General features: G+C 39.6%; 1 protein-coding gene across 3 annotated transcripts in view; it reads left to right on the top strand.

Annotated features, from left to right (window-relative positions):
* Positions 1-23,014, top strand: part of sema6bb (sema domain, transmembrane domain (TM), and cytoplasmic domain, (semaphorin) 6Bb) — a 184,605-nt gene that overhangs the window by 103,189 nt on the left and 58,402 nt on the right. For all 3 annotated transcript variants that reach the window (XM_028444268.1, XM_028444270.1, XM_028444269.1), the window contains exons 4-10: positions 748-808; positions 943-1,005; positions 13,261-13,359; positions 16,300-16,390; positions 16,902-17,021; positions 18,296-18,384; positions 18,872-19,089. In XM_028444268.1, the coding sequence (XP_028300069.1) occupies positions 748-808; positions 943-1,005; positions 13,261-13,359; positions 16,300-16,390; positions 16,902-17,021; positions 18,296-18,384; positions 18,872-19,089 (741 nt within the window). The remainder of the gene's footprint in view (positions 1-747; positions 809-942; positions 1,006-13,260; positions 13,360-16,299; positions 16,391-16,901; positions 17,022-18,295; positions 18,385-18,871; positions 19,090-23,014) is intronic.

The following is a 23,014-nucleotide window of genomic DNA, read 5'->3' as shown; positions in this document are numbered from 1 at the left end:
AACTCATCTGTTTTCCAGAGTTTTAGCCTCTGAAAAGTCACTTTCTGAGCAACTCTACACAAACAGGCTGATTTGCAGCCTACTTATGCATATTCATAAGTGGGCGTGTCTATAGACGGGACACTGACTTCCTCCTCCCCCCACGGTGACGTAGGGCCAGAGGACGGCCCGCCCTCCTCCCACCCACTCCGTAGCTGAGTTCATGCTGCTTTATAAACACAAGACAGAGCGTGGGGGCGGGGCGTTCACCGGTACATACATAGACTGTAGAAAATACATACATAGCACTGCTCGAAGGACGCTGAAATGCTCACCTTTGTGGGCGTGTCTGTTTACATGTCAATCACGGCAGAGAGCTTCCTGGAGGCGTGGCTTCTCCAGCTCAGTGTCGCATCAAATTTGTCATCAAAGTGGGAACGTGTCATTAAATTGGAGCGAGGTGTTTGGGCTCACCCTGTAGTGAGAAAGGAGCAAATCACCCTTTAACAAACGATTGAGGAAATCAATGAAAATAACACTTTGAAGCCCAAATAGCACTTTTATGATGTTTAAAGCACGGAAAAGTTAATTTAGCGTAACATGGACCCTTTAAATGGTGACATGAATGTCACTAATGTATAAAGTGTCTGTCCTGGATTTCATCCTAAAGCTAAATCTTCTAACAAGCACGCAGTGAATGGCTGCTTAGCTTTACACAGAGCAGCATTGGTAAACAGCCGTTCTCCCCTTTCTTTTCTCACTCCGCAGGGATGACCTTTTCCGCGTGGAATTGGACGCCGTTGCAGGGGACGAGATGTTTTATAGCAAGGTAAGTTGCTACTGACAGTTAAAGCCTTTATGGCCTGCCGTGAAAAGTTTTCGACTGGAGAATGTTTGAGGCAGCAGACATTGGAAGAGAGTGTATCTAACACAGAACATTTGTCTGCATTATGGGACGTTTAGAAACGAACATGGGAGTCCAACAAGAACGACATTCGGATCTGCAGGATGAAGGGCAAACGTGAGGTGAGACATTTTTCCCTGCTACGCTTTTCTGACCTTCTAAATACGTGCTTTGTCTTTTTAGCAGATGCAGTAATATATTAAGTGTATAGTTCTAGGAAAAGGAAAATAAATCTGTGAGCCGCTACACAGTTTCTTTTGATTCCTTCTCCCCTAAGTGCAAAACATGACCCTCAGAGATCAGATGCAGTTTCCTGTTCTGTGTCCAGCTAATGACTGAGTCAGACAGTGAACATACTGGGCGTTGTGCTGACAGCTGCCTGTCGGGACTCACAACAATCCTGATGAGAGAAGTTTCACAGAACAGAAACCAAAATGTGCCTTTTAACCCTGCAAAGCTGCACTGAGGTGTCGTCTTTCTCACTCGTCTGATCCATTGTTCATGCATCAAGTGCATCATCATAAACAATGATAAAAGGTTACAAGACTAATACAACTTTTTACTTTAGGCGTTTTTATCGGATCAAACTGAATTTAGTCTCTATGAATAATGATAAACAGTTAAAGCCATAAAATATGAAAAAAGAAGCTAAATAGAATATTTTTTGAATACCACTGAGAATAGAAAGTTTAAAATTTAAAGTATTTATTGATTTATTTATTTAAAGCAGTGGGTATCTTATATTCAGCATTTGCTTGGATTTTCTGATCTTTTTGCTATCTAATATCCCATTCTTCTTGTTAAACTCATCAAAATCATTTTCCATGTGATGTGAATAAATGTTTTTCGTTCTTTAAAGTGTTAATAAAAGGTCATGAGATTCTCTAATCATTTTGATACACATTTCAAAGGAACTAAAGTAATTTTACATTCATTTACAGCTGCTCATACTAATCTAAAATTGATTTAATCAATAGGAAGCCCACGCTTTAATACATCTTGCATCTCGAAACACATTTACACACCTCGTACACACCGGCTGAGTCTTTGTGCGTGGGTTTCCATGGCGATGATAGCTATTGTTGAACCCGGGGCTCTGTCACCTGGAATAACAAAAATGGACTTATTTAAGACACGGGACACCTGACATTAAACCTGTGAGACGGTGTCAGAGGAAAAGCACAACGGAGATGGGAACGGACAAAGACGAAAAGAATGGAGACGGGAGGGGAGGTAGTGGGTAGGTGTTGGTCCCAGTTGGCCGGCCTCGAGGAGCGCTGACAGATATGTGAAAGGCTTTTTCGCCCCTAATGTCGCTGCTTGATAAAAACACTGCCTTAGACACACTGAATGCATCCACTGTGTGAGTGTGATTCACCAAAAGGATCAAAATGCAATCGCTCCATCCATCCATCCATCCATCCATCCATTCATCCATCTATCCATCCTACCAACCAACCAGCTTACTTAGACATAAAAGCTAAACCAGGGGTGTCAAACTCATTTTAGTTCAGGGGCCAAATACGGACCAGTTTGAGCTTAACTGGGCCACAGATTTAAGGTGGACAAAGAGCAAATTCAACATTAATGTGCCCTAGTTTGCACTTCCACGTATATATTATATATAAATCATATTGGGGCGACCGTGGCTCAGTGGCAGAGGGGGTTGTCCAATAACTGAAGGGTTGGGGGTTCGAATCCAATCTCCAAATCATTGTTGTTGTGTCCTTGGGTTGACTCTGCATGTCCGGGCAGAGGAGAAAATGGCTTGTAGGGGAACGGACGGGGGGGGGAAAGACTTGGAGCAAGGCCAAAAAACAGTAAGAAATCCATTCAATTCTGACCCAGATAACAAAATGATAATAATTTTGCCATCAAAAGCCTGGTCTCAGTGTTTTTTTTGTAGTTTTATATAAGGAATCCAATGTTGAGGTGTCCCTAAAGCACCTTTTTTCTCAGCTTTTTGTCTGAACCTGGCGATTTGTGTGAAACTTGCCTCTATTCAACTGAACAATTTTTTTTTCCTGCTGAAAGTAGAAAGGGGGTAGCCATTATGAAAATGGATGGCAGTGAATAAGTAAAAAAAAAAAAAAATCCAACCCCTTTTTCACATGTAGGTGTTTAATTCAATTGTGAAGTATTATATTTGGACTGCTGTGCCTTTTGCTGAGTTGAAATCACTGGAGATTTCATTGTAAACACAAAATTCAATGTAGACACACTGCGCAAAGGAGGAAGAGAGCGGAAAGTCAAGCCACGCCCCCACGCTATGTCTAACGGGTGGATTTGCGCAAAAATAGTTTCTCTGTCAGCTCTGAAGATGGTAGAAAATGACTAAAAAAGAGCTTTTTTAAGCCAATAAGTGAAGCTAAGCCTTAACGATGATGCTAATTTTACACTACACCGGAACAACGGCCGGCGTTTGCTCCGCGACCTGATGATTTACAAATTAAGCACTGGTCTTAACTCAGTTTTGTTCAGATTAGACCTCTACTGAGTACCAGTGTCAACAGCAGGGTGTCTTATCTGCCTTTTCCATGGCTTTCTCTGTCTACCTGTCTACATGGACCAACACCAGCCAACTGGGATATCTCAACACTGCCACTACTTAATATGGGGTGTTCCAATTCTGTCCTGGAGAGTCTCAAACCTAGCAGGTTTCAGATTGCTCCAACGCAGCTGAGAAATGTATCGGCCGACTTTGTGCAGAGCTGATTGATAACACATAATCAGCTTCAGGAGTGTTTGAGCATGGAGATCTAAACTCTGCTGGATTTGTGGCCTTTCACGACCGTTTGGAAACACCTACTGTAGTTAACACTCCAGGCTGCACTCAGGTTTTTGGTTTACTCACTCACTCACTCAAGTTTCTAAGTTTTCTACTTCGACGTGAACAATCCCTAAGTCTGCAAACAGCAGCCACTGATGATGGCAGCACCATATTTCAGTATGTGGTCAGGATTCTATCTTTAAAAATCTCTGGAGCTCAGAAACATGTATCATCTCTATTGTATTTATTTGTCTTTTATTACTTGTTGTATTTATCCTGCTCTGTAAAGTGTCCCTGGGTGTCATTGAAGGCTCCCAATCAAATACAATGTCTTTTTATTATAATAATAATTATTAAAAATGTTGTGGTGGTAGTTTTATCTGGAATAATGGCCCAAGTGTGCCTGTGCCATTTTCCATAAATAATTATTAATGAGCACAATCGATGAATGAACACATTAAATATTCATTTTGACCTGCGACCTGCTACAACCCAATACAGCAGAGAAAACACCCTGAAAAACAGTACCTCAGATTAACTGAGACTCAGTACCACACTGAGAATGCTTCTGTTTCCCAGTTGTTACACGTGCTGGTGCTATGGTTATCTCAATAAGTCTACCTGTAAAAGTTCTTCTGCTCACACAGTGGGGAACACAAAGCTTTGTGTGTCATATACGGACCAGAGGGGGTAGGCAGTCCAAACCCCTACCACAAGCTGGGCATCTCACTCTGTAATCAGTACCTCAGCCTCACACACTAACCCAGCTGGAGAAACTCCTTGCAACAGTACCTCAGACTCCCAACTCAGTTCAAATGGCTCTGACCGAGACCCTATCCCACTAGAGCCTACTCCAGCTACAGTTTCTTGTCCAGGCGGGCACTCCTATGCACCAGTCTACTACCTGTAACACACAGGCTCCTCTCTCATATTCTGTAATCACTGCCTAATAATGGAATCACTCATTTTGTGTTGATTTTAAAGCAAAATCCTGAACTACACTTTAGATTTGTAGTTAAAAAAAATACAGACTACACTATGTGTTCCAGCAACAAGACAAATCATATCAGAAATTGAGAGCCCTCATGCTTAAAAAAAAATCAAATTTTCTCACTATTTACCCTCCACAAATTAAGATTTTATCGAGTTCTTTATCTAGTCAATCATTTAACAGGCAAGGCACAGATTTCCATCTGAAACCTCTTTTTCTTCTGATGTATTTAGATCTCGAGACGAGCCCCCAACTGTTGTGGCGGTTTTGAATGGAATGAGAAGGAGTCAAGTTTTAGGGTTACTGGTCAGATGCGCACACAGGGTTTGTTTGGTCAAAGGGTTTTTGAGGCCGACCGGTCTGAGATTCAAAGGTTTTCAGTTTGTGCGTCCAATGAATCTGCATTTGTTCTGTGCTCTCAGGTTTTTTTATGCTGCTAATAGTGCTAAGCATAACAATGATGGAGCCTCTGGGAAGAGACCTTGGTAAATGTTATCAGTACGATAGTGTCTGGCTTGTAGGGCTGCCAACTTTGGTTGTTTAGTCGACTAATAGGTTGAATTTCACTGGTTGACCAGCAACGGTGTCAGTTTCAATACATTTAAAAAAAATAAATATAATTAAATGTATTTAATGCCTAAACATGATTCTATGTCCAGCAGCAGCTGTGTGAGTGCTGGCTGCAAAAAAAAAAAAAAAAGTGTTGTGTTGTGTTGTGAGGGAGCAAATTAAGACAGGCTTGAAGCACAAGCATCCACTATTGAATCAATCCTTTTTCTGCATTGATTATCCTTAAATTTGATACGTGGATTATGTAAATTGATCCACTGTTGTCCCTGGTGCTGCAGTGCGCACTGCACACCTGTGTTACACGTGTGTTTGTTTGCCTGTGCGCTGATCTGGTGTGCCATAGTCTTGGTCGACCAACCATTTCCTTGGTTGACTACAGCCCTACTGGCTTAGTTAGAGCAGTGTGACCATAACTGAGCAGGAGAGCTTGTAATCACCCATCAAGCCATATTATAAGTTTGGATATTAGATCAGAGGTTTATATGTATAAATCATAGTGTTTGCCAAACAGGCCAAATTTCATACAAAGTCTAACGGCCTGTATTAATGCAGACACACGAACACACTGTTACATGGAGGCTTTTAACCACACGTGGGAGGAAATGTGAAGCAGATGGTATGTACTATACCTTTTTACATATTTATGATCTGAAGTGTCCTTTTGATAATTTGACACGCACACAAACACGTGTGTGCAATTAACAGGAAATCCACTATTCAGTGTGCTCATCCTCTCACTCGTGCAATCCTCTTCACCTCCTCAAAGTGTCCCGTTCTGCTTTGGAGGGGGTTGTGTCAGATTTGATACACTCGCCACCTCATAATTGGTTTTGTAATTAAATGTTTCAGCTTGGTTGATCACAAAGGACGTAACATTCTCTCTAATTAGGATGAAAATTCAATATCCTGATGCTTTAGTCTTTTTTTTTTTTTTGCCTCCCATATCGACCAAACAATGGTCGATGGATGCAAGAGTCGACTGTGTTCCCACTTTGTCTGCATGTTCCCACCGATTATTCTCTGTCCTTTGCGTTCTCTGCCATCTATTTGTCTCCATTGGACTTTTAATTGTACCCAGCTGTCATTCCTTCTCCTTGTTCCACTTTACCTTCTCCCTTTGAAAAGCAAAAGGCAGAGGGCTGAGGCGATCTTTCATAGGTGGCTCAGTGCCAACTCATCAAGTGCAGCAGCATGATATGTTCATGCAATGTCTGCATTCAGGCGCCATTTTAAACAGCACTTAACAGGATTGTGTAATATATATATATATAGGGGGAAAGGCTGTGCTCTCAGAAGACTTTAATGTATTTAATTCTTCCCTCATACCTGAAAAATAAGATTGAATGCTGATTGAGTCAGTTTTAAACTATTTTACCTCTAAATTGTTTGTGTAGAAGTAAAAAAGACACGCCTTTGTGTAGACCAGTGGTTCTCGAATTTTTTTGGCTCAAGTACCCCCTTTCTCCTACTTCTGAATCCTGGTACCCCCTTTGTCCAACATTTTGCTTATTTAAAAACAACTACAGAGCATCACGATGGAATGAACTAGTGATAACATAACATTTTAAAGAATCTCCTTTTGTAAATAAGATGGAAAGAAACAGTATTTAGTGCAGTGGTTCTCAACCTTTTTTAGATCGTGACCCCATTTTTAAATCAATAATTTCTGGCGACCCCAAAGACATTTGTTATCTAGAATTAGTTTTTGATCATGTTTGAGCTCCGATACTTATTTTTTATTTTTTACTGCATTTTAGTTTTTCAAAATTTATATTTCACGAAGTGAAAGTATAGAAAGGCAGTTGTTGACATATATTTTAGTTTTTCCTAAATTTCCCCAAGGTTTAAAAACACTAATTTAATGGCTCCTGAATAGATCGTTTTTATCATTTCTGCTCATCTCACGTCGAGGGTGGGACCTACACTGACAATGTATTTGTTGATTTTTCACTCTCTCTCTTTCTCTTTCAAGTACCCCCTGTAGTGCCATTGCGTACCCCAATTTGACAGACACTGGTGTAGATTAAAAAAAAACAACAACAAAAACAATAATATTGTGTTGTTTAATAGTAATTTTGGTGCTAAATTATTAAGGATTTGTTGGAATTTTTTTTATACATGTTTGGTCTTTTGATGATTTTTTTCTTAAAGCTCACTTTTACCTTCTTTTTTCAATTCTTTCAAAACAAAAACACCCTGTATCATGTTTAATAATTGTAATAATTTGTATTCAGGCTTCAAGCTGAGGGCCTTGGTCAGGGACTGTGTGTATGCGTGGGTTTGGATAACTTTCCATATGAGATGGAGACTCCCATTAAATCATGTGCTACAGGTTTTCTCACTGACACCTCCACTGGTAATACTGCAGCGATTTTGACTGGTCTGGAAAAAGTGAAGAAAATCCATGGCTGGTTTTTAAATTTCCCCTCTTAGTTTCTGTATTTCAGTAAAATAATATCTGCAGTGTCTCGCTCTTTTCTTTCGAAGCGTTTGTTTATGGCCTGTGGTGCGTTCAGTCAGAATTACCATCAAATAGTGATGAAATGTAGCGGAGGGATGCGGATTAGCTCTAACATGGCGCGTAAGACCGCAGCACGCCGCTGCTAATATGGTCGGGCTGTTAATTCGTCTTACGCCCACGTGCACACAATTGTGTACTTATGGCCTACTCTCTTGTTGCCACAGAAAATCTCTGTGTCTTCAGGAACAATCTCTTCATAGGGGTTTGTTCTGAAAATGACGGACCTGTTGGTAATGAGCTGCGTGAGAGGTTTCACCGTGTCTTTGTGTCCCTGTGCTTTTTTTGCACATGCTGCATGTGTGTGGGAGAGCTCTGGCTCAGCGGTGTCTCTTGGCAGAGCCGTGCTCTCTTCTCCCCGGCTGCTAACATCAGGGGACCAGCCAAGCATGTAATGGAAACTTTTGAGATTTAGAAGAGCAGCTTGCTAAATACGACCCCTAATGTACTGCCATAGATGGCTCCTATCGTATGAACATTACCACGGCATGCAGTCATGATAACATACGAGTAAATTGAAACTGCTGCGGTCGCTCTTCAAGCAAGAAAATGAGTTTAAGGTTTAACCATTTTAACCTGTGTTGTAATTAAGTTAGAGCAAACTTTGGAGTGGTGATTGTAGCCTGAGGACAAGCAGCACACCAGCAAACATTAGAACCAGACAGGGACCAAATGAAATGTTTGTTTATCTTGTATGAATAAAGGTTCAGTCCTGGACACTGGATGGAAAGCAGATGCTTAAGATGGAGCCTCTTCCTTTTTAATAGTGTCTGACGTCTGCAGGTTGTTTGCTGCAGATGTGTTGTGGCAACAGAGAGCATGATGTCTGTTGACTGTGTGTGATCGCTTCCTTTATTATGCCCTAAAGATGGTCTTTTTTGAGGGTGGCCGTGCTGCGAATAAAAAGGTGAGAAATGCTGTTGCTCGGTCAACATTTGCACAGTGGAATTCACTGCCTCTCAAGCAAGAGACTGATTAAAAAGCTCTGTGTTCAATTTGTGTAAACCCGCACTTGGAAATGCAAACATGCTCAGATTTGTCACCATCAAACCTATTCTTTCCATCCCTTTTTCCTTCCTCTACCGTAAATCTTCTTTTTCATTCACCTCTACATCCCTATTTGCACTGAGGCGTACGCTTCTCTGTAACTCATCTGGGTGGCAGATTAATTTTTCAGAGCCCAGGCTGCTCTGCTGCTGTCAGTAAGATGAGATAGAGGAAGAGGAGGATTGGAGCGTCTTGACCGAGAGAAGGCGAGACATCCAGGACAGGCGGCATTGAAGCTGGACTCAGTCTGATGAGTGAAAATACAGGAAGAACCAAAGCTGTGAAGAAGAGCATCATATTAAACACGATTTGGATTTAATTATATATGTTTTACCAGCTTTTTATTGTGGAAACTAGAGGAAAAACTCTCATCCTGCTGCCTGAATTGGGCTTTGACTAGATTAAGGATAATTGCCTGGAAGTGTGAAATTACTTCCTCGAATACTTGATTAAGGGTTAATTGAATGCATGCACGCAGCATGGGGCAAATTTTTGCCTTGTTTGCAAAGTGTAAATGAAAATCAAAAGGCGGTGGCTGTAACATTACAAAACCGTATTCTGCAGAAATGAAATGACATATTTGTATTGTTTACACAGTGCCACATGTTCATATTTGTGCTGCTGTTGTTTGGTTCTTCTTATAAGGGCTGCTTGATTAAAATCATAATCAGGATTATAGCAGTTATTCAACGAAATATATATTATTTGTAGGGGTGGGCGAAAAAATCCATTCACATAAGAAGCGTGAATCTAATCATCCATTATTCTGAATCGATTCATAAACTTCAAAAATCAATTGAAAAAATATAAATAATAATTGTTTTTTTTGTTTGTTTTTCTTTTTCTTTTTTCGCTTTGCAACATACAAGACAGGGACAAGCAACAATGTGATAACCCGACAGAATACACCCAGAGAACAATGGGATGAATAGAGGAAAAAAATATATTAATAACAAAATAAGAAAGAAGAAGAAGAAGAAGAAGAAGAAGAAGAAGAAGAAGAAGAAGAAGAAGAAGAAGAAGAAGAAGAAGAAGAAGAAGAAGAAGAAGAAGAAGAAGAAGAAGAAGAAGAAGAAGAAGAAGAAGAAGAAGAAGAAGAAGAAGAAGAAGAAGAAGAAGCTGGCCTAAGCTTTTATTTGGGAAATTTATTTCATGCAAGTTATTACTTGTACAGTTAGTTTTTATTTGTTTAGCATGAATTAATGTTACCTTTTGTCTTAAGTTTGGCTTTGTGTGATTACATCATTGGAATGCATTGTATCAATTTTTGAATCGAGAATCGGTTGAAATGAGAATCGATTTTGAATCGAATCGTGACCCTAAGAATCGGAATCAAATCGAATCGTGAGACACCCAAAGATTCACATCCCTAATTACTTTTCAACCAAAAAGTTATGTATTTATTGGACAAAACAGTGTAACGTAAATATATTCTTTAAACATGAATAAAATCACTCAAACACCAAAATCAAGTATGTTCACTTTTGCACAAAACAAAACACTTCTTGCACGTGATGTGTCTTTGCTCTCGGCCTTCATATCAAACCCAAAATGGTCCCATATAAGAGAATTTGACTTGCCTTGCTTGTTTACCAAGAGTTTCTCCTGCCGTGTTTCAAGACTGCGAGCAACAACTTTCCTTGTGTTAGCCTTCAGGCTAGGCTAGCTTTAGCTTTGAGAGGGGCAGGGCGGAGGAGCTTGCATGCGAACAACTCAAAGTTCGTATTAATAATCGGTATTTGCCAAGCTTTATTCTTTGTAGATGTACAAAATCGTGGGAGTTTGTTTTATTTATTTATTTAAATAAAGCATATGTAAATTGGAATAAAAATGAAAACGTTTTTGTTATTTCTTAACAGTTTTTTCTCGATTACGTTATTTTTGTAATTGTTGGGTGTAATAATAAAAATTGTAATCGAATTTCGATTAATTGCACAGCCTTCTTCCTATCTGCTCTCACCCCTCATATGTTGCGCTGGACTGCTTTATAAAGTTGCTCAGGCTGGTTTAGGGATTCCACACATCCAACCAAGCTGACAGAATGTAACCTGAGCGACAAACTGCATGCAAATGATTCCCACACCGAGCATGCATCTGTGCTGTGCACACGGATAGTCACACAAGTGTATTATGACACACACGCGCACACTCATACGCACGCATATATCCACGGTAACAGTTGTCCATCAATTTGTCAAATAGCACCGCTCCATCTGACGCATTTACAAGTGACATTTCACACTTAACACACACCAAACATGTCAACACGCACTGACACACATATATGTACACACACATTCACAGGAACACTCGCACAAAGTTTCCCTTTTACCTGTTTTGTGTTCCTCATTTAAAAAATAAGAATCCTGCCGAGTTTTAAGAGGGAGTGGAGGGAATAACACCTGGAATAACAGTCGCCATCTCTCATATCAACACTTTCCTGTGATCTTTTACACACACGCTGTCACCCGACATACCAGCCATCACCACCACAGTTGATTCTCCAATCAGGCATGCTGGCCTTTTCAAAGAGTGTATGTGTGTGTCAGAGCTGGTGCCACCATGGCTGGGACAGAAGTAGTTTGGGATGGCTTTGCTGTCTGCTCGTGATCTACAGTTTGTCAGCGCTCATTCACAGCAGGTGCTCTCCATACCTTTTGGCCTTCAATGTGAAGGCTTCTTGCTGCGATTTAGACTAATGGACCTCAGGCAAAAAAAAACAAACCCAGGTCACACCAACGCAAAAATATTTTAGGACTTTTTTTTTTTTAGAAAGTTGTATCTTTATGTTTTCTATGTAAAACCCTTTGATTATCTTAATGTCTTTAAAACCAAGCTGAGAATTTTACAGTAAATTGTATTTGTTTTTGTTTGTTGAACGTGGTATTTTATACTATTACAAAAATCATGTAAATGGGTTCTTTTTTGGTAACATTTTACTTGAAGTGTTATACATAAAGGCTGACACGATGCTGTCATCATTATGACATAACACTTGTCATTAGCATGAATAAGGTGTCATGAAGGCTGTCATTAAGTGTTGTTTGTTACCCTAACCCTTAACCCTGCCTAACCCCACTACATCCCCCCATCTCACCCCAAAAAAATGACAAAGCTCCAAAAGTGTCATAATTTAGCAAAAGGTGGCATAATTTAGCGAATAACACTTAAAGGTGCAGTTCGTAACTTTCAGATCCCTCCCTCCCCACTGCTCTCTTGCCCTGCCTCCAAACTTTCCAAAGTCCCTCCCTCAGAGGAGCTAACAAGCTAACGTTAGCCCGACAGGAACATCACAGTAATATAACATGCAGTGTTAAAAGCATATTAATGCAGCGCTTGTCTCTCTCTCAATGTGCACACACCAGCAACAACACAGTGTCACTCACAGCAGCCCACATGGAGGCTGCAGTGAGAGCAGAGAGTGTGTTTTTTTCACACAAACTACAAGTTTTATGTAAGACTGTTCTTACATAGTGAGAGCTTTAGCAAATATGACAAAAAGTCACTTTCATAAGAGTTACGGACTGCACCTTTAATGACAGCCTTCATGACACCTGATTCATGCCAATGACAGATAATGTCAGCATAATGTATGAAACTTCAAGTAAAGTGTTACCTGTTTTTCTATGGTGTAAAGATGCTCCAAATTTTGACCAAAAGTTCTTGCATGTATCTCTTTTTTTATTAATGGCAGTGTAAAGAACATTTAATTCAGGAAAAATGTTAACTAATGGAGATTGTGACTTGGTCATTGTCCTCTGCTCCTGGCCATGACCTAGAGATGTCTTTTCTTGAAAGAATTAGCCAACCTATGTGAGTTTGTTTGGTTTTTGTCTATCCTGATTATTCATCTTGCTCAGTTTCACTGCTGGAACATTCATTACCAGTCAGGCCTTTAGGACCTAAATAACTAATATTAGAGGCATACTCAAAATTTTGATTTTCTAAGACCAAATGTGAAAGACTAGAACTGTTACTCGTCTCTATCCATCCATCCATCCATCCATCTTCATACCCGCTTATTCCCGTTTATCAGGGTCGCGGGGGTCTGCCGGTGCCAATCTCCGGCTGTTACTCGGCTCTATTTAATCATTAAATTTGCACCGTTTTATTAATGATGATGAAGAAATTGGCCTTAAATTCGTAGCTTGTTTTAAACACCTGACAATGGTTGTGAACAATGCCTGTCGTTACGCTGCAGCTGCGTGCGCATCAATGTGTGTATGCATGTGTGACGTTGGTAACACAAAGTCTGCAGGCTGCGATCAGGCTCTCTCAATATGATTGACAGCATTAATGGTGTAATAATTCCACACATCAGACAACTGAAAAGCTTCATTTCACAGAGCGGTTGGAGTAATCACTCTGTGAAAAACAAACCCACTTTTTCACCCATTCTCGCTGTCATTTTGCCTTTCATCTCTTCACTTTCACCCTCCCTGCATATTAAGCTGTTTTCTCGCTCTTTTTTCTGCATGCAGGATGAGTGTCGTAACTTCATAAAGGTGCTGCTCAGCAGAAGAGGAGGCCTGTTTTTGTGTGGCACCAACGCTTTCAACCCGCTCTGTGCCAGCTATACTGTAAGTAAACACCGCTGATTGCACCTGTCTCTACAGCGCTCAGCACCTTATCCAAACCTTATTCAGCCATTTATTTTTACAGAATACATAGTGTCGGTAAAGTCATCTTTTTTTCGATAAACTGATCACTCATTTAAAGAGCAACTTAATTTTTTCCCCCCAGGTGGTAATATACTTTCTGTGTTAACTTCCACCCTAGTTTTCTACCTGGTAGGGCTGGGCGATATAGGGCAAAACTCATATCTCGATATTTTTTCCTAAAATGCCAATATACGATATGAATCTTGATAATTTGAATTAAATTAAAGACAATTCAGGGTTAAATGCCACACAGGCACATTTATTAAACAGTTGTTTTAGTTGATCGATTAAGGATACCTTTATCTGGGATGTCGGGCTTCTATGTTATAAAATAATGTTATAAATAAATAAAATAATGACATTTTTGGTCATAAATGTTCAATGTTATATATTTACAGTCAAGTAACCAGTCAATTTGGAATCCCTGAGGCACAGAACCTTAGAAATGTGTTTTTTAATTTGAATCATGTGACTTTGGTTTGGTTAGTACTAGAAAAAAACTGATTTTGGGTGCCCGCCATTTGAAATTGTCCAATATGGTGACCCCGTTGAGAATTGGCTCCGGCTCCCGCCAGATTTGAATTCAGCAGGTCAAAAACTGCAAGTATGCCAAATGATATGCTTGTTGACAAATTTGCACAATTCTTCCCCTAGTAGACCAGACTACTATAAGAGACAGCACGTGCGAGTGAGTTTGCAAATCCATCTAAATGTGCTTTTAATACTATTCTGTGAAGTAGCGAAAGCAGCGACTCCTAAACTGTGTTTTTAACACAGAAAAAGTTGTAAAAAAAAAAATATATATATATATATATATCGATAAAGGTGATATTATAATTTACCATAGTACCAAAATGGAAAACTCAATATATCGCCCAGCCCTATTTCCTGGTGGGTTAACATTGTGCTTCTCATTGAGAGTCACAATGAGGCACAAGAATGGGAAAGGAGGATTATGGGAGGACTTGAGGATCATGAGTTTATTTTTTAAGGACTGTCTATGTGTTTATAGGGTGTGTTTATGTGCAGACTGACAGATTGATTCAGGGTAGGGATGGAACAATAGCAGAGAGGAGCTTTGAGTCTATTTCAAAAGGGTGTTTACTAGTGGGATAGAGTGTTAGAGGTGTAGAAGTAGCTATGTTAGATGACATTCAAAGCCAGGGTGGAGTAGACGAGATGAGCATCAGGGACGGAGAGATGGCGCTCAAACTAAAACTAAAGGTTTTTGATATTGATATGAGAGCAACTATGTTGAGAGAATGGATTCATGGATATAGAAAGATGGAGAATGTGTCTGAAATGGAGCAGCAAGGCAGACGGAAAGGAGGAAGAACACAGAGGTGCACGGTTGGGGTCAATAACAATTATGTCTTCAATTATTCATGTTCAATAACAACCCAATTATGATTACGGTTACTGGCATTTTTGCCAATTACAATTAAAATGACAATTATTATATTTCTCCTGAAAGTCACTTACAATTACGTTCTCAATTACTAAAGTCAAAACACAATTAATCACAATTACTGAGCTTTTTAATAAATATTAACCCTCATAAAATGTAACCTTCCTCTTGTGTTTTGAAATCTTTCTTACCTTGTTAGACTTCCTAATCAATGGACATATTAGTATTAATATTTTTGGTGTGGGCGTCTGTCAGTATAGCCCTCGATTACATTTTTTTTCATGATAAAATGATCCTCAAGAGAACCGACAAGTAGTTTGAAAACTTGATATGAAACATAATTTAATCATTGGTAACTACATATGTTTAAGCCATAGAACTATAACATAGTTCCACAGGTTTATGTTTCATTAAATTGTAATTGATAGTTTTTTCAGAATTTCCATCCCAATTACAAAGTCAATTTTCTGAACTCAGTTACAATGCATTTAGCGGTATGTTTACACCATTAACAGATTTATTCAATGACAATTACAGTTATAATTACAGTTATAATTACGTCATAATCGTAATTGATTATCAATTATAAATGAACCCAACCCTGACGCGTATGGCTGTCGTCAAAGAATATACGAATGTGGTTAGAGTTTGTGTTGACTATTGAGCAGAAAACGACTGGTGACCACTTAAAGAGAGATAAGCCAAAGTGCATTCTGACCATTTACCTCACAGTGTGGGAGCTCGTTAGCCAAACTGTGGAGTTTTACATCCTATCATCAGCTCCCATCAATTCACAAGCATTCATCGGGTTGTGCATAAGTTACTGTAACACTTTAAAGAGAGAAAATGACTTGACGTTTTATTTTCCCTACCTCACAGTTCACAGATGTAAAGTGCAACGTAGCCAGCCCGTCATTACCCAGTAATGACACTCCGGCATGATTCTCTGTTGCCCTGGGGACTAGCCTCCAGACTCGTATATTTATCGCTGGATTTTAATGAAATAATACCTATGAATTATTTCATTTCAACAGAAGATGTAAAGAAAAATAATTAAAGTGCTTTTGCTCTTTCTGTCTTTTCAAACATCTGCTCAGGGCCACATTTAATGCTGTGGTGTAATTGGCTAAAAGGAAGGCAGATATTTCTCTGCATACAAACTGTATCTGAATGTACATCATCCACACAGTGAACGTGTGGGAATTTTTAACTCGCAGTGTGTGTGTGTGTGTGTGTGTGTGTGTGTGCGTTTTGTTTTATTTATGCATGATGAGGATGTGATTCGATTGTTGTTACCGCTGTGCCTAATTGTCACCAGTGAATCGTTAGTTTGCACTCAAGATGAGTCGCTTTAATTGCATTCTCTCGCGGCTTGACTCGGTGACGCTGTTAATGCGTTTACAGACTGATGTATTGCTCACGTGTGCACGTGCGTGTGTGTGTTTTCACAGGCAGACACTCTGGAAAAAGTCGGCGACACAGTCAGTGGAATGGCGCGATGCCCTTATGACCCGAGACATGCTAATGTAGCTCTGTTTGCAGGTACGTTTCCCAAGGTCACACAGCAATCAGGAAACTCTTGTGGTTTTCTGTAACTATAGCTCATCCACCTTGATTACAAAGTGGAAGCTCCAGCAAACTGTTTTGAAATTACTCCGGTTCATTCTGTATCAATAACCTTTGTTTACTTTACTAAATTGAAATGCATAACCAATAAAGAAATCACCAGCGCTCTGTGGTTTAAACTGTCTTGAGCCATTACTGTTTAGCCATCAGCTCTTCATCAGTGAGCACTTAAAAGCTGCTATGGGTTTTTTTGGACGAGAGAACTACAAAGGCTTCAATTATGTTCCAGCAATTACATTGTTGACTATGCACTTGTATCATGTTCACTATGTTGGACTAAAGGATGATGATGACATTTGGCCAACTTTGTCATTTTTTTGTGGTTGAGCTGTTGATTTGGCTCGCCGCAGAGTTCACCAGCATTTCTGTTTGTGTGTGCGCTTGTTTTGTCTGGTGTTGTGTCATGTTCGTGTGCGTTTTTCGTCAGAGGGGAATCTGTTTACAGCCACCGTGACCGACTTCCTGGCCATTGATGCGGTGATCTACCGTAGCCTGGGGGACAGCCCTGCTCTGCGCACCGTCAAGCACGACTCCAAGTGGTTCAGAGGTATGTCGGAGCGTCCTCGTGTGCGTGTCGGTACCATGTGGGAGGTGCAGGCTCTGTCTTTCTGTTTGGACTATTGGGGACGTTGCCTTCCAGAGTGGTTTGAGTTTAAAAGCCCACAACACTTATAACATCACAGGATCAATATAGTACATGTCAGTGGGAGAGGTCTGAGTCAGTGGGCTGACAGCTACATGTTCAGGTCACTGTCATACAGTATACTGTTCACATCACAGTCAGAGCCACTACACACACACACACACACACACACACACACACACACACACACACACACACAGTCTAATTTATTCCCCAAAAATCTTTAGATTATTGTTTGATCTAAAATCTCTCCACTACTTATAAGTAGGGGTATGAAAAAAATCAGTTTCATTATTGATTTTTTTATTTAAATGTTTTTTTTTTAATGATTATTTTTATTTATTTATTTATTTATTTATTTATTTATTTATTTTTGATATTTAATCAATATTTTTGTGTGTTTGTGCAATATTACAGTGGTGGTTATAATGCTTTCAATGTGTTGCAATGGTCACTTGATGCACTTGATGTTATGATGGCAGTGTGTAATGCCTGCAATATTTATGTATGCACAGACATTTTATTTTCATATAATCTGTTCAGATCAGTGTTTAAACTGATACAATAGGATCAATTATTTTTTCTTATTTTTGCGCATCGTCAGTAACTGAGGGTGATTTTTCCTTAATGTTCTCACTTACAGTTGTTACAATGCCGTCATTATGTTGTCATGGTTACTTTGAGACTTCTACACAGTAGTTTCAGTGAAAAGAAACATGTCGCGCTTTATTTCATGATGGCAGTGTGTAAAACTGCATTTTCTTTTTTTCAGTGAAAATGTGCAAATACACTAATAATAAATAATAAATAGGATGTTTTGAAGCAAATAGTTTTGACTCAATTTGTCCTCTGAATGATCAATATCTTCTAATGAACATATACAGCAACATGATTTTTCATGTTTAATTTTGATATTAACTGTTTAGAATATCGTGATAGTGTCGTATCGTGACCCAAGTATCGCGATACGTATCGTATGGCAACACTCACCTCTACTTAAAATGAATTAAAGGGTGACTGATGACTTTTCCCATGACACTCAGTGTGTAATTCTGTATCCTGTTTGTTATATACTGTACATTCTCATTTGCCGCTCATGTGTCAGTGAAAGCCTAAAGTCAGATGCTGACTTATAGGTTCCAGCCTGTTTCTCACACATGTTGTGTTCTATTCCACAGAGCCATATTTCGTCAGTGCCGTAGAATGGGGGCCGCACATCTACTTCTTCTTTCGAGAGATAGCCATGGAGTTCAATTACCTGGAGAAGGTACAAGTCGCTCAGTCGAAATAGAGTTTTACAGTTATACAGTCAATCCATATTATTACCTTTCCTACTAAGCAGAGTGTATCTTTATTAGTATCGCAATTTGTTAATTAAAGGATTAACTAGTGTGACTAAAGACTTTTTTTGTATATATTGACTACTCTTCCTGTGCTTTAGTTTCTCATTTATTTCACCAGGATAGGTTGACATCAGACATTAGTTTTTTGACTGCTTGACAATCTTCTTCTTCTTTCTTGGTTATTGGCATGCTGCAACCAACTTGAATAAGTGCATATCACCAGCTAGTGCACATGTTTTATTTCATTACTTTAAAGCTCTCATCTGGTACTGCTATTTCTATTTTTGTTTATTTTTTATTTCAGTAATCATGGTATATGGAAGTCCTTCCCTAGTTTATTTCTAATATTTAATGTGAAGTACTTTTTTTTGGTAAGTACATATAGTGAGTATCTTTGATTCTTTTTACAAGGTGGTGGTTTCCCGCGTGGCTCGTGTTTGTAAGCGCGATCAAGGCGGGTCGCAGCGCGTCCTGGAGAAGCAGTGGACGTCGTTCCTAAAGGCCCGGCTGAACTGCTCCATACCCGGAGACTCTCATTTCTACTTTAATCTGCTGCACTCCACCAGCCCCGTCATCAGGATGCACGGCAGGGACATCATCCTCGGGGTGTTCTCCACACCTGCCAACAGGTACGATGTGGACACACAAAACGAGTCGTTCTCTCTATATGTCCCATTAGAGCAGGGGTTCTCAACCTTGGGGTTGGGACTCGAATTTGGGGTTGCGAGACACTGGGAGGCGATCGTCAGATGCCTTCAAGAATCAATGAATTTTTTACAACAATTTCAGCCCACTTTTGCTTTTTCTTTTCTTTTCACCATTTTTCTGCAACGACACCAAACTTGCCATTTTCAACCTGTTTTCATCACTTTTTCTTGCATATTTTTGCTCCTTTGGATGCATTTTTGCTACATTACTCCTGTGTCTGCCACTTTTCTATCAAGTTTTAATGCTTTTTTTTCCACTTTCAAGACATTTTTGGCACTTATAAACCCATTCTACCACTTTGACCTCCTAATGTTGCATATGTTGACCCATTATTGGCACTTCAACCTCTTTTCACCACGTTTCATGCTTATTTTTTTGCCAATTTAACCATTTTCACGATTTGTCATGTACATTATTTTTCAGTTTAAACTAATTGTTCCTACTTTTTTCTGCCACTTTTAAGCCAATTTTGACACTTTGAACCATTTTTTCCGCTTTTTCTGTCTGTTTTTGGCCATTCTAATTTGCAACTTTAAACCAATTTCTGTATTTTTTTAATATGTTATTTCACCACCTTTTCTACCATTTTTGGTGACTTTTAACCCATTTTATTCCTAATTAAAAACAAAAAAATACATCCTTAAGGTGACTATATACCCTGACACAAATAATAAACTTCCTGGATAACAGTGGATATTACTCAGATCAATAAGTAAGTGTGGTTATCACAAATTCATAGAACAATGGATCATCATTTTGCTGACTTAATGGATGGGCCCCAAAAAGTTCTCCCCTGTATCCCCCCTTATAGATGTACCCGTCTCCACATGACTGTTCTTCAATATTCATGTCTGTGTTCAACCACCTTCAGGTACAGTGGGGGTCCCCGCTCTCTGGAACCTTTATTTTGGGAGTCACGGCCTGAAAAGGTTGAGAACCACTGCATTAAAGCTCTCTTTGATAATCTTATATTCACAGGCATAAGCAAATGTCTTTGTCACTATTTAAGAAGTAAAATTGATGTTCAGCATGTGGCCGCAGCCGCATGGCCACCGTAGTTTGTTTCCCAAAGAAATTGACATTTTACAAGGGTTAGTCATGGGTGGTGTGGAGGTGTAGAAAGGTCAGCATTGCAGCACAAGGGACTCTGACATATGAAATGCTTTCTTTGAGCACCAGAGGATGATGTGCTGAGAGAGAGAGAGCGACAATTCAATTGGAGAAATAAAGTAGAGAGAAACTAGCTGATGTGGTAAATAGAGGATTAAGCTCTGGGCATTTGCTATACAATAAACAGCATTAACAGAAAGCCAGATAAATTAAACAATAAAAGATATGTGGGTAATGTGATGAAAATAAGTATGAACACTGTACGTAGATCACATGCCCAATCCTTTAGGATGTGCCGAATATAGAAATACGTGTAGAAATTGGAGACTAATGCACACCAGTGTCTCAAACCTTACAGTGAGTCTTTCAAGTCTTCATTTCATATCTCGGTCGTCTTTAATTCCTGTGTGTTTTGTTGCTATAGTCAGAGTAATCTGCAAATGAAGCGTGTTTGATGATGCGTGACATGAGCATGTAAACTCAGTTTTTCTCAGCTCAATAAGGACTATGGAAACAGTATCAACATAGACTGTGTGTTGTAATAAACATTGTGTTGAATTGTTGTACTATAGTGTTCTGGTACTCGAGAGTGGTCTTGGTCTTGAGACCAGATTTTAAAGGTCCTGGTCTTGTCTGGGACTTGAAAGCATCTCGACTCGGTCTTGTCTCAGTCTCGGAGTGCCCGAACTTGGGTTTTTTTGTCAAGACCAGTCAAGACCAGCACTGATTTCTGCTATTCTTCAACTTTACCAATGTGATAATGAGGAGACGAACTTGGTAAAACGATAAATATCTTTGGTTCGTGCATTACATTTTTTTTTGTCTGAGAGAATGTTCTTTAACTGTTCAACCTTGTCATGGTTTTTTAAATGGATTTTTATGGCCTTGGTCTTGTCTCAGTCTTGGTCTTGACTCGGACTCGACTCCAAAAAGTCTTGGTCTTGCCTTGGTCTCAGGCAAGTCTTGGTCTCAGATAATGTGGTCTTGAGCCCAACACTACTCTACCATGCACAGGGCTTTACTTCAATAGAATTCTAACGCTTAGTACTGCACAGGATCTTCTGTGAGTTATGGACCTCCATGTAGAAAAAAGAAGGCAGGTAAATGTAAAATGAGAATGCAAGAAGAGACAGATGAGAGACTGAAGAATAAGGAAGTCAATAATGGACAACACGTGTATCCCGCCCCCCACCCCCCCACCCACTCCCTGAGATCTCAAATTGTTTCATCAGCTGCATCTTATCTGTGTGTGTTTGAGAGAGCTATGCTTCGAGCAGAGGCCAATGCCTGCAGGGGGACACACACACACACACACACAGATTCTAAAGCAGCCACAATAGTTCCCAGATAGCAGCATTTATAGCTCACTGTGGAGGAGAACCAGCTGAACACACATCAACCGCTGGCTGCATCGCTTGCTGCTGGATCCTTTTTCAAATAACTATAGAGAGAAAGACCGGTTCAGAAGAATAGGTAACAACATAACGGGTGGGGAAGAAAATCAAACAAAAATTGGTACGAAGAATGTGTGAGGTGAGCTGCAGAACTCATACTGGTCCCAGTGTGGCCCACTACACCACACTGGCTGTAAGTGCCTGTCAGACAAATTGCCTTGGCTGGTCGCATACAGTGAACACAGCAGGACAGGGAGGACTGGAGGAATAGCTTTCTTTTTCTGCTGCCATTTAGCCTCACACTGCATACGTTGCACTAGGTAAGGTCAAGGCTTTACTGTCTTCCACAATGCTTGGAGTTCCTCCTCACTGGGCACAGAACACCAGGTGTGAATTTTACGGCCCTATAACAGCATCCCAATGACTCTGCAGTGGCACCTTTGTAATCCTCTCTAACATCACCTCCAGTTGTTCAATCTTTTGTCCATCCTTCTCTGTCGCTAAGGGTCGTTATTTTTAAAGACACAATGAAAGTCCAGCTGCAGCGACCCACCTGCACTCCCAGGACTGAGGCTCAGAGAGGAGTGAGCAGCAACAATAAACACCCAGGACTAAATCTATAAACATGGGGGAACGATCTGAAATACTTTAATAGATTGGGATGATTTTTTTCTAACCTCAGGTTTAATGGAGCATTAGAAGAATGCAAGGTAAATGGGTAACACTTTACAATAAGGATCCCTTAATTAATCTTAGTTATACAGTATTAAGCATGAAATAACAGTTTAATAATAAGTTATTAATAATTTAAATGCATTGTGCCCTTGGGCAGGTCACTTCACCTACATTGCATAATATGAATGTAGTGAGTAAGTGTTGGTGGTGGTCAGAGGGGCCGATGGTGCACTATGGCAACCTTGCATCCGTCAGTCTGCCCCAGGGCAGCTGTGGATACAATAGTAGCTTACCACCACTAAGTGTGGAGTGAAAGAATAATGCCTTAATTCTGTAAAGCGCTTTGAGTGTTGATGATATTAAATCCAATTAATTATTATTATTATTATTATTTTTTAATCTAATATTAATGAACACTTAATGCATTATTAATCAGTCAATTAATGTTCAATGCACAGTTAAAAATAGTATTATTAAGCAATAATAAAAGTTTCATAATGTAATTACCTATCCTTATGTATGAATACTTAATATGCATTAATTAATATATTAGTAAAGCGTAATAACGCCTATAGTAATCATTTACTTATGGTGTTTATTAAGTACAGTGTTACGTAACATTAGCAAACTGACATAAACTAAAAAGCCAAAAAGCAATTACTGATTG

This window comes from Gouania willdenowi, chromosome 4, assembly GCF_900634775.1.
Source record: "Gouania willdenowi chromosome 4, fGouWil2.1, whole genome shotgun sequence".
NCBI classification, from domain to species: Eukaryota; Metazoa; Chordata; class Actinopteri; order Blenniiformes; family Gobiesocidae; genus Gouania; species Gouania willdenowi.
Note: the sequence above shows the minus strand (reverse complement) of the source record. Positions and strands in the feature narration are given on the sequence as shown.